Source organism: Schistocerca nitens, chromosome 2, assembly GCF_023898315.1.
Source record: "Schistocerca nitens isolate TAMUIC-IGC-003100 chromosome 2, iqSchNite1.1, whole genome shotgun sequence".
In the NCBI taxonomy this organism is placed as follows: domain Eukaryota; kingdom Metazoa; phylum Arthropoda; class Insecta; order Orthoptera; family Acrididae; genus Schistocerca; species Schistocerca nitens.
This window is the reverse complement of record NC_064615.1, coordinates 239,372,531-239,385,006: the sequence shown is the minus strand read 5'-3', so window position 1 is coordinate 239,385,006 and position 12,476 is coordinate 239,372,531. Positions and strand designations below refer to the sequence as shown.

Here is a 12,476-nt window from a genome sequence, read left to right as displayed (position 1 = left end):
ATGTGCCCTCATTACATGAAACATTTTCTTACACGAAATGTTTAAAATACCATCTTGGTTACAGTTAGTTAGAATATACAGTACGCTGTAATTCTTAGGTTCACCACCATGTTGTTCTTCCAATTTAACAAAGGTAATCCTCACTTGCGACTTACTTCATTGCTTCTGTTGGCATGTGACTAATTTCACTGTTCTAGCAGCATCAAACATGCAGCATGAACTTTTTAGTGTTCATCATGACTTGGTTTGTGGTACAGTGCAATGGAAGTGTATTCTAATGCGGGACTGGCAGCTTCCCATTTTCTGAGCGGATTATCAGATGGTAATAACTGTATTTAATAAAATGGGACACCTACAGTCATCCTTATGATGTTATTTATTATAAGGCTAACAGTTTCAGTGCTTCTGTACACCATCTTCAGGCCTTAACTGATGCTGAGGGGGTTAACTCCAATCGTACACATGATTCATCAGTGGCCAACATCTATAAACTGGTTTTCACAGACTATCTATAACAACGATGTTGTGTCTCCACATCAACTACTAACTGACTGGCTAATATCCATGGTGCTCAATGTTTGTATCACAATATATTTCCAGAATGATGGTGCTCCAACAGGAGGACATTTGAAGCAACTGATTGTTGTGTTAGGGATGCTTAAGCATACTATTTGCAACTGGGGGAGGCCTACAAGGATTGGGACATTCAGCTGGAAAGGACCTTCTCCGTGCAGTTGACAACAACCCTAATGTCACCATAAGACAATTAGCTCCAGCGATTAATGCTAGCCAGATGATTGACATGGGAACCTGCTGTATGTATACCACGTACAATGTGTGCAGGCACTATCATCAGTTGTTTTTGTTCCATGGCTACACTTTAGTGAATGTTAATTCAACAATGGGTCAACCCTCACCTTATTACAAATGTGCTAATCATGGATGAGGCTTCACTTCATCTTGATCTGAATGCAAATTCTCACAATCAGCATTTGTGGGCTATCAAGAATCCTTGTGAAATTGTGCAACTGCATTATCAACAACTTTTGGGCTGGCATTGTTGGTGACAGTTAGAGCCTCAACCCAGGCTCAACAGAGAAACTTATCCATGCTGTGGAAAATGAACTCAAACATGGAAATAAAGCTTATCTGGACCCACATCCAAGTAACACATTTTCTTCCTCTATGTGTGAGGAATGTTTCCTGAAAGCTTGAACATACCTTTCTGCTACACCCTGTAAATAAGTTAACAAAAGATAATCTTCTGATCTAAACTATTCTTTACAATAAAGAATATGTCCTTGCAGCAGATTTTTGGTGATTAATAAAAGTGTTTTTCAAGTCCTTCATCAGTATATATCAAAACAGGAGGAAAAATATGCATTGAGGGCTATAGAAGCTAGACGCAATTGTAAAGCAGACGAAGCACTTCATGAAAAGAGATACATGATGAAGGAAAAGAGACTGTGATAAAAATGAACCAATAATCAAATAGATTTTTGAATTTCAGTAACTAACTACCAGAAACTGATAAAACATAATTGAAAAATAAGAAAAAAGTAATAAAGTCTTATAACATTCAGAGCTGGGATGCTGATTGAAGAAATGTGAGATAAACTGAACAAGAACAGACCATTGATGGGGGGTGGGGGTGGGGGGGAAGATAGGTCAACAGTAAATGAGGAAACAGTCACCATACTTTTAATGAAATTAAAACTGCAAAATGGGAGATAGATTTTAATAAATACATAACTCAGAATAGTAACAGAAAATGGGAGGGTGCTGTAAAAGAGGATAGAGAACAACAGAGAGCCATTTTGAGTTGGTGAACCGCTTTCCTGATTTCAAACTCTGGTGTTGAGTGGCTGAATCTGAACTACTCATTTGTGAGTCAGGTACCAATGTTCCTGCTGTTATCCTCCCCTGTATGCTCTCTATAAATGTGAAAAAATCACGAGGAAAATAAAAATATTTATGAACTTCGATTCAAACAGATGATAATACCGAGGAACAAACATAAATTGAGAATGTTCTAACATAATATGACATTTATGATACAGAAAATTAGGCAGGTTTGGAGAGACAGGTATACAACTGCACTGGAACAGCTGTAATTGTATCTGATGAAGTTTTCATTAAATTCTTCTAAAATGCAACAAGATATAAAACACAGTTTTAAATTTTGTCCATTATTTTAGGTAGACTTTATCAGTGATCTGATTTAGAAGCTAAACAATCACATATTATGTTTTATTGTAATGTAGTTCTACTCCCAGATGAAACTTTTTCAGTGTGACTCCAATCTTGTCAGCTTGTAGTCAAATAAACTATACTTTGTTTATACTTCTTTAGTTGTGATAGAATTATAATTCTTGTGGTCTATTCTTATTTCTGCTTCACTTTTACAGGCATACTCTGACTCACTTGTCATATTCCCAGTCGATCGTGCTGCCAAGATAGTTGCTCGGAAGAGTTCAGCACCTGTGTATTATTACCACTTCATGTATGCAGGGAGGTACAGCTGGGTGTATACACCAGGAACAGAAACACCATATGGTAAACACCTCCCTTCAATGATATATAGGTAGCGATAATGAATATCTATGACAAATTTCTGTCAATAGACAATTTACCTAGTACTTGAAGACTTTGCATGTCATTATAACTTTTTTTCAAAAAGTCTACAAAATTTCCATTGTTTGATTTTGCCTAACAGGTTTTTTTACATTCCATAACTCTGTGTTATTTACTTTTGTTACTATCTCTAAAGCATTACTCTCCTCAGTGTCTGTTCTTTCTCTTCGTTCAGTTTTTTTTTTTTTTTTTTTTTCTTCGTTGCCTTCCAAACCATGCATGCTCTAATGTGTAACAGGCTTTTTGGAGTGCTTGTCTGCAACTCAATCGGTCATCTTTATGGTAGCAATCTATCCTGTTCCTAATTTTGTTGATATTCCAATCTGGAGTTTTCATTGTTCAAAAATCAATTCTCATGTATCATATATTCTGCTCCCAATAGAATTATTGAAAAAAATACACATAATAATTACAAAATGCTCAATGTTCAGGATACATTCATCAGTGAAGATTTCCAGAACACTTTACACGCAGTAAGAAACTATACAACCTACTAATTTCCTGAACGACTTTTCACTCTGCAGTCAAGTGTTTGTAGATTTGAAACTTCCTAGCAGATTAAAACTGTGTTCCGGACCAGGACTCAAACCTGTGACCTATCATGGGCAAGTGCTTTATCAACTGAGCTACCCAAGCATGACTCATGACCTGCTCTCACAGCTTTACTTCTGTAAAGTACCTCATTTCATACCTTCCAAGAAATTCTCCTGCATACCTTGCGAGATGAGCACTCCTGATAAAAGGTGTATTGTGGAGACATGACTTAGCCACAGACTGGGGGATTGTTTCCAGACTGAATTTTTACTCTGCATTGGAGTGTGCACTGATCTGTAACTTCCTGGAAGATTAAAACTCTATACTGGAATGGGACTCATCTCAGGTTTGAGACCCAGCCTGGCACGCAGTCTAATCTGCCAGGAAGCTTCAAATCAGTGCGCACACTACTGCAAAGTGAAAATTCATTCTGGAAACAATCTGCCAGGCTATGGCTAAGCCATGTCTCTGAGGAGCGGTAGTCTCGCAAGGTATGGATGAGAATTTATGTGAAGTTTGGAATGTAGGAGACAATGGCAGAAGTAAAACTGTGAGTGTGGGCCATGAGCTGTACTTTTGTAACTCAGTTGGTAGAGCACTTGCCTGCAAGAGGCAAAGGTCCTTGGTTTGTGTCCTGCTCTGCCACACAGTGTCAACTTACTAATTTGTCATTTGAAAATTCACTAGACAAAAACCTTCAGGATGCAAAATTTTAAATACTCCCACAGTCGCTTTGTGTGTGTGTGTGTGTGTGTGTGTGTGTGTGTGTGTGTGTGTGTGTGAGCACATGTGCATGCATGTGTGCATCTGTCATCAGAGGAAAGAATTAAGTTCCAAAAGATAGTTTCCTTCCTCTGACGACAGATACATATAGACATGCAAAAGGCTATGTAGCTTTTGGAACTATTAGTTCCTTCCTCAAAGAAGAAAGAGGGATATGTCAGGAACACTAGAAAGGCAGGACACTTCATTTGGATCACAGGGTCAGAGGGACCTGCCATGAACACACTGTTGTGAGGACCTATTGTCCTCGCAACTGGTGGGCCCTTCTCATCCTGGAGTGAGAGTGAACTTCTCCAATTTAGCCCTCTTTCTTTCCTGATTAAGAAACTAATAGTTCCGGAAGCTAGGATTTTCTTTTATTATTATTTTTGTCTGTCTTCAGTCGTTGCCAGTTTTACTTGCTGGAGGTAAATCCTAGCCAACCATTCTGTCACCTTCTAATATTATAGGATACATCTACATCTATCATACAGTGCATAGTGGAGGATACCTTGCACCATTGCCAATTATTCCATTTCCTGTTCCGCTATTGTAAATGGTGTGAGGGATAAATGAGTATCTACATGCCTTCATATGAGCTCTAATTTCTCTTACCTTGTCTTCAAGGTCCTTCATGAGATCTCAGTTAGTGCGATGTAAGTTGATGGCAGTAGAATCATTCTGCTGCTAGTGACAAAGGACAGTTCTCTAAACTTTATCAATAGTGTATCACAATGACCATTTACTCAGTCATCATTTTCTGCAAAGCAGAACGTAAAGCAGAAGATACAGACTGTGGAGCACATCATTTAACACATTATCAGAAAAACCCTATCTTGGAAGTATCTACTTCAAATTTTTTAGCTACAGAAAAACTGAAATCTGGCATGATAGCCATCTTGAATGCTCTTTATGGCACAATTCAGGATGATATGAATGAATCCCTTGTCTAATCTCAGAAGCATGGCGCACATATGTCAAAAAGAGGGCACATACGGAGAAGAGAGGTCACACGTAACTTTACAGAAGGAACTGATGTCACACAAATCTTCAATAAACCCTATTATTCTCTACACACAAACATCCAGGGTTGAATCCTAAGTCATATCCAGGAATTTTCCTATCCCTTATATCCTGTGTTCTTGTAGATATTGTAAATGGAGAAGGTTTGACTTTGTTGATGGAGCGACAACCGTACCTCTGTTTGCTCCATTTTATCGCTATCAAAGTGCAGTCCTCAAAGGTGCCATTTAATTTTTGGAAACAGATGAAAGTCATAAGGCACCAAGTCAGGGCTGTATGTAGGATGATCAATGAGAGTGAACCCAAGGCATAATATTGTTACATTCCGTCCTGGATTTTTCAGTGTTCAATTCTGTTTCTTGAACGTCTATAAAATGTCTGCTTAATGTTATCTTTAAAGTTCAATTTTGTTTGCTATAGGGATGTTGTTCAGTTTAAGTTGGTAGGATTACAACAGTAAAGTAACTGAATTACTCTAACATTTTCAAGTTAACTATTGTACTTTTTCTGTTTATCTATAGTATTTTATTCATTTTACATTCAGTCATTAGCAAGACAGAAACTTTTCGGTTTTGTTAGAAGTAAAATGCATATAACAGCTTTGACAACAATGTTATAGAACATTCTTCATATTCGTTTTACAATCAATTTCCTATTAATGATTTCCTTTCTTCCTCTGACAGGTGTTTCACATCATGATGATCTCATTTATTTGTTCTACATCTCAGCAATGTTCCCAGAATTTGTTAAAACTGATCCTGAATACACAACAGTTAAAAGAATGACAAAAATGTGGGCAAACTTCATCAAAAATGGGTGAGTTGCTCAATTCATAAGTGCAGAAGCTGATATTTTGTACATAGTTCATCTGGATAAAATGTGCAGTTTTATAATTAGCTGGTTTATATGATGGAAAGTATGTATTATGACTTCTTATAACTTGGAACATATATATATATATATATATATATATATATATATATATATATATATATATATATATATATATATATATATATATATATAAAAAGAAAGATGATGAGACTTACCAAACAAAAGCGCTGGCAGGTCGATAGACACACAAAAAAACACAAATATACACACAAAATTCTAGCTTTCGCAACCAACGGTTGCTTCGTCAGGAAAGAGGGAAGGAGAGGGAAAGATGAAAGGATGTGGGTTTTAAGGGAGAGGGTAAGGAGTCATTCCAATCCCGGGAGCGGAAAGACTTACCTTAGGGGGAAAAAAGGACAGGTATACACTCGCACACACACACATATCCGATGGATATGGAAAGATGAAAGGATGTGGGTTTTAAGGGAGAGGGTAAGGAGTCATTCCAATCCCGGGAGCAGAAAGACTTACCTTAGGGGGAAAAAAGGACAGGTATACACTCGCGCACACACACACATATCCGATGGATATGTGTGTGTGTGCGAGTGTATACCTGTCCTTTTTTCCCCCTAAGGTAAGTCTTTCCGCTCCCGGGATTGGAATGACTCCTTACCCTCTCCCTTAAAACCCACATCCTTTCATCTTTCCCTCTCCTTCCCTCTTTCCTGACGAAGCAACCGTTGGTTGCGAAAGCTAGAATTTTGTGTGTATATTTGTGTTTTTTTGTGTGTCTATCGACCTGCCAGCGCTTTTGTTTGGTAAGTCTCATCATCTTTCTTTTTAGATATATTTTTTCCACGTGGAATGTTTCCCTCTGTTATATATATATATATATATATCCAAAAAGAAAGATGATGAGACTTACCAAACAAAAGCGCTGGCAGGTCGACAGACACACAAACAAACACAAACATACACACAAAATTCAAGCTTTCGCAACAAACTGTTGCCTCATCAGGAAAGAGGGAAGGAGAGGGAAAGACGAAAGGATGTGGGTTTTAAGGGAGAGGGTAAGGAGTCATTCCAATCCCGGGAGCGGAAAGACTTACCTTAGGGGGAAAAAAGGACAGGTATACACTCGCACACACACACATATCCATCCACACATACAGACACAAGCAGACATTGGTCTTTAAATATGTCTGCTTGTGTCTGTATGTGTGGATGGATATGTGTGTGTGTGCGAGTGTATACCTGTCCTTTTTTCCCCCTAAGGTAAGTCTTTCCGCTCCCGGGATTGGAATGACTCCTTACCCTCTCCCTTAAAACCCACATCCTTTCGTCTTTCCCTCTCCTTCCCTCTTTCCTGATGAGGCAACAGTTTGTTGCGAAAGCTTGAATTTTGTGTGTATGTTTGTGTTTGTTTGTGTGTCTGTCGACCTGCCAGCGCTTTTGTTTGGTAAGTCTCATCATCTTTCTTTTTGGATATGTTTTTTCCACGTGGAATGTTTCCCTCTGTTATATTCATATATATATATATATATATATATATATATATATATATATATATATATATATATATATATGTTGTTGTCATCGTGGTCTTCAGTTCACAGACTGGTTTGATGCAGCTCTCCATGCTACTCTATCCTGTGCAAGCTCCTTTATCTCCAAGTAACTACTGCAACCTACATCCTTCTGAATCTGCTTGGTGTATTCATCCCTTGGTCTCTCCCTCTATGATGTTTACCCTCCATGTTTCCCTCCAATACTAAATTGGTGATCCCTTGATGCCTCAGGATGTGTCCTACCAACCGATCCCTTCTTCTAGTCAAGTTGTGCCACAAATTCCTCTTCTTCCCAATTCTATGTAGTACCTCCTCATTAGTTATGTGATCTACCCATCTAATCTTTAGCATTCTTCTGTAGCACCACATTTTGAAAGCTGCTTTTCTCTTCTTGTCTAAACTATTTATTGTTCAGGTTTCACTTCCATACATGGCTACACGCCATACAAACACTTTCAGAAAAGACTTCCTGACACTTTCTATACTTGATGTTAACAGATTTCTCTTCTTCATAAATGCTTTCCTTGCCATTGCCAGTCAACATTTTTTATCCTCTCTACTTTGACCATCATCAGTTATTTTGCTCCCCAAATAGCAAAACTCATCTACTACTTTAAGTGTCTCATTTCCTAATCTAATATCCTCAGCAACACTTGATTTAATTTGACTACATTCCATTATCCTCATTTTGCTTTTGTTGATGTTCATCTTATATCCTCATTTCAAGACACTGTCCATTCTATTCAACTGCTCTTCCAGGTCGTTTGCTGTCTCTGCCAGCCTCATCGGCAAACCTCGAAGTTTTTATTTCTTCTCCATGGATTTTAATTCCTACTCAAAATTTTTATTTTGTTTCCTTTACTGCTTGCTCAATATACTGATTAAATAGCATTGGGGATAGGCTACAACCCTGTCTCACTCCCTTCCCAACCATTGCTTTCCTTTCATGGTCCCGGACTCTTATAACTGCTGTCTGGTATCTGCACAAATTGTAAATAGTGTTTCACTCCCTGTATTTGATCCCTGCCACCTTCAGAATTTGAAAGAGAGTATTCCAGTCAACATTGTCAAAAGCTTTCTCTAAGTCTACAAATGCTAGAAAATGTAAGTTTGCCTTTCCTTAATCTATGTTCTAAGATAAGTCGTAGGGTCAGTATTGCCTCACGTGTTCCAACATTTCTACGGAATTCAAACTGATCCTTCCTGAGGTCGGCTTCTACCAGTTTTTCCATTCATCTGTAAAAAATTCGTGTTAGTATTTTGCAGCCGTGGCTTATTAAACTGATAGTTCGGTAATTTTAACACGTGTATATATGTTACAAAGTCAGTATTCTTGATACCTTTGAAGTGCTTCTACAAGTTTAACTTTCACTTACAGAATAATTTATTGGTTTATTCTTTTTCTATGGACAAAGAGTAACAATTTTCAGCTGGTTTTATTAGGATGTTATATATTTTTTTGACATCCTGTCTATGTTTCTGATAAATTTATCGTCACTTTCTATTACTTCAAAAGGTACTTTCAATGATTTAAAAGCATATCTGCAATGTTTTTAGGTCATTCTGGTGTAGGCACAAAATGTATTAAACAGTATAGCTGTTGATTAATCTTGTCCTAGAGGTGTCAGGTAATTGCCTTGTCATGTGAAGGTGCACGTTAAGAAAACAATGGTATATTTCAACATGATAACACTGCCATCTTAAATGGAAAACTTTTATTGAAATTGGAATCTAATGAGCTGCTTACTAAAATGTTATCTAGTATAAAGTTAAAAGATTAGTACAGTTTGTATGGAAAAATAACATGACATGTCACACTGGGTTTCCAGAAAAGAAAGACATTCCGTATGAACAGACTGAAGCAGAGAAATCAAATGACAGGAAACCAAGGCATCAATAGTGAAGGAAGGAAGGAAAGGCCTGAAACTGAGATGAGATGTTAAAAGAACATGGTTAGTTGTGAGATTAGTTACGTGAAAAATGGTATTTGCCTGCCAGAAGCACATAGTACTCTCTTTCTTTCAGTTGATGTATCTTCACTCTTTACGGTCCAGCAAATAAATGAGAAAATCCAAGTTACGTCATAGTTCAGATTGTATGACAACATGTTGCACTTTAACCCTCCAGCAGTGCGCCAACTATAAACAACATTGTCTTGTACTGTTCCATTGCAAGACCACATCTATTCCTTCAGTATTGCTTCAGCTAACACAGTGATAAGCTGTTTTATGTCCCAGGGGGCATCAGTAATATACGCTGAAGCACCAAAGAAACTGGTACAGACATGCGTGTTCAAAGGCAGAATACGGCACTGTGTTTGTTAGTGCCTATATAAGACAACAAGTGTCTGGAGCAGTTATTAGATCGGTTACTGCTGCTACAATGGCAAGTTATAAAGGTTTAAGTGAGTTTGAACGTGGTGTTATAGTCGCTGCACGTGTGATGGGGCACAGCATCTCCGAGGCAGCGAAGAAGTGGGGATTTTCCCATACGACCATTTCATAAGCATACCGCGAAGGTAAGGAATCTGGTAAAACATAAAATCTTTGACATCAGTGTGGCTGGAAAAAAGATCCTGCAAGAACGGGACCAACGACGACTGAAATGGATCGTGACGGAAGTGAAACCCTTCTGCAAATTGCTGCAGATTGCAATGCTGAGCAGCCCACATGTCCAGAATTGCTACAGAGTGGCTCCAGGAACACTATTCTTCAGAGCTTAAACACTTTCACTGGCCACCAAACTCCCTAGATATGAACATTATTGAGCATATCTGGGATGCCTTACAACATGCTGTTTAGAAGAGATCTCCACGCCTTTGTGCTCTTACGGATTTATGGACAGCCCTGCAGGATTCATGGTGTCAATTCCCTCCAGCACTACTTCAGACATTAGTCGAGTCCATACCACGTCATGTTGCAGCACTTCTGTGTGCTAGCAGGGGCCCTGCACGATATTCAACAGATGTACCAGTTTCTTTGGCTTCTTAGTGTAAAACAGCGAGCTAGTTGAGAAAAAATTGTACAATTCATACAAGAAAATGACCCAGATTACAAGGTAGCAGCACAGTCTCACAATGAAGCAGTTCTCAATGAGATAATTAGTAAAAGAATAAGCATTTAGATGGGATCTGATGCAGTTGTGCTGTTTTATGCTTCAAGAGGGTCGTTATTGTGGGGTAACACTTATAAGCGGCAACAGAGTGATATAACGAAAGTTTTATTTTGTTATTTACATATACAGTGCTTTAGCTCATATAATGTAATTTCATTTTATTGCTGTTTTATTAAACTGTGATTTTTCACATACATGTTCACCTTGGTAATATAAAGACAGCTATTCTTTACATTTGTATAAAGTACACTGTGCGCCTGCTCATGTTACGAAAAATGGTGCGTCCACTCGAGAGTTAATAGAGTAGCTAAAACTGAGCAAAGCCCCAGGACCAAGTGAAGTCTCTAGTAGGATCTCTGCAGATTTTTCAGGAGTATTGGCTGTCCATTGACCAAAGAACTCTTTACAGTATTTAGTATTTAGAAGAGCACAGGTGTCACAGCATTTTGAAGACTACACATGTCACAGCAATGTACAAAACAAGACGGAAAAGCTGATTCATGGTACTACCATTTTACATCATTCACACTCCACTCCTACTGAGCAAGGTGGCAAAGCAGTAAGGCATGGCATATACTTGGGAGGACAACATTTCCAGCCACCATCTGGCCATCCAGATTTAGGTTTCCTGTGATTTCCCTAAATTGCTTAAAGCAAATGCTGGGATGATTCCTCTGAAAGGGCATAGTCAATTTATTTGCCCATCCTTCCAAAATCTGAGCTTGTGCTTCGTCTCTTAATGATATGTTAGACATTAAACAATAATCTTCTTCCCTCTCACATTCAACTCCCACTGAGATGGTGAAAATGAAATTAGGGGAATAGCAGCTTACACAGAGATAATTGTTCACACGTATGGACTGTGACTGTAACTGGGAGAAACTTTAATGAATAGTACCATGAAAAGTATTTGGTGCCACACACTGTATAGCATATTCTAGAGCATAGTATACTCTAAATTATAGATGTAGATGTACATTGGCAGTTGGTATGAAGAAGGAAATGACGTATGGCCACTGTTCGATATGCTAATTAGTTTACATTTACACAACGTTTTTATTGACTGTTAAAATAACTTTTTAAAAACATATTGTAACATTTTTTGTTCCTTGTAGTATTGATAGTATAATGTAACTACAATTATAGAAAACTTCTTGTGTTTATTGTTATAGGAATCCCACATCAGAGAAAACTGACCTCGTTAATGTCGATTGGAAAACACTCGATCTTTCAAATCCAGCATACCTGGAGATTGGCTCAGACCTGACGATGAAGCAAGGCTTGTACTACCAGGAACGCATGCAACTTTGGGACCGGCTGTTCCCTCTGCCCACCAGCACATCTGGAGCCAGGAGGAAGTCCAAACGTGTCCAGAAACATCAAAGCCAACGCAGACACAGTCTTTAATTTAGACATGTTATTACTGCAGTAATGAAGGACATTGCAACTGTATTAAAACAGAATTCACACTCTTTGTATGACTTAATCTAGCACTGCACCACTGTACAAGTTGATACAAGAATTAAATATATTCGATTATTTTTATTACTTTATATTCATTTATATACAGTGTTTCTGCAAAGAAGACTGGCAGTATTCGAGGAAGTGCTTACTTGCTACTGAACATACGAGTACAGAGGGTGTATTTTCTACAGATACTATCAGAATGTGCAGAGAGAAAATTAGCCTAAAATATCAACTTAAAATGACAAACTGGCTGTTTTCTTTCTTTTTTCATGACAAAAATGTCTTGTAACTACAATGTTAACACATGCAGAAACTATAACTATAACCAATTTGTCATACTCAACATTCTGATGAGTTAGGCTTTGCCTCAAAGTACAAAAATAAGGATGTATGTGGCCAAAACATGTGTTTTAGAGTTTATTGTCGTTTCTACAAGGTGCAGTCAAACGGAAAGGTAATTTCCATGTACAGGCATTATTACTGGCTGTTGAGGCACTTATCCCACCTTGGCACAAGATTATGAATATCCTGGAAGAAGAA

The 12,476-nt window shown here is 38.0% G+C and overlaps 1 protein-coding gene across 2 annotated transcripts in view; it reads left to right on the top strand.

The window, feature by feature from the left end:
* LOC126235953 (esterase E4-like) overlaps window positions 1-12,014 on the top strand; it is a 294,714-nt gene extending 282,700 nt beyond the window's left edge. For both annotated transcript variants that reach the window (XM_049944927.1, XM_049944926.1), the window contains exons 8-10: window positions 2,409-2,556; window positions 5,637-5,769; window positions 11,642-12,014. In XM_049944927.1, the coding sequence (XP_049800884.1) occupies window positions 2,409-2,556; window positions 5,637-5,769; window positions 11,642-11,876 (516 nt within the window). In that variant the 3' untranslated portion in view covers window positions 11,877-12,014. The remainder of the gene's footprint in view (window positions 1-2,408; window positions 2,557-5,636; window positions 5,770-11,641) is intronic.
* The last annotated feature ends 462 nt before the right edge of the window (window positions 12,015-12,476 follow it).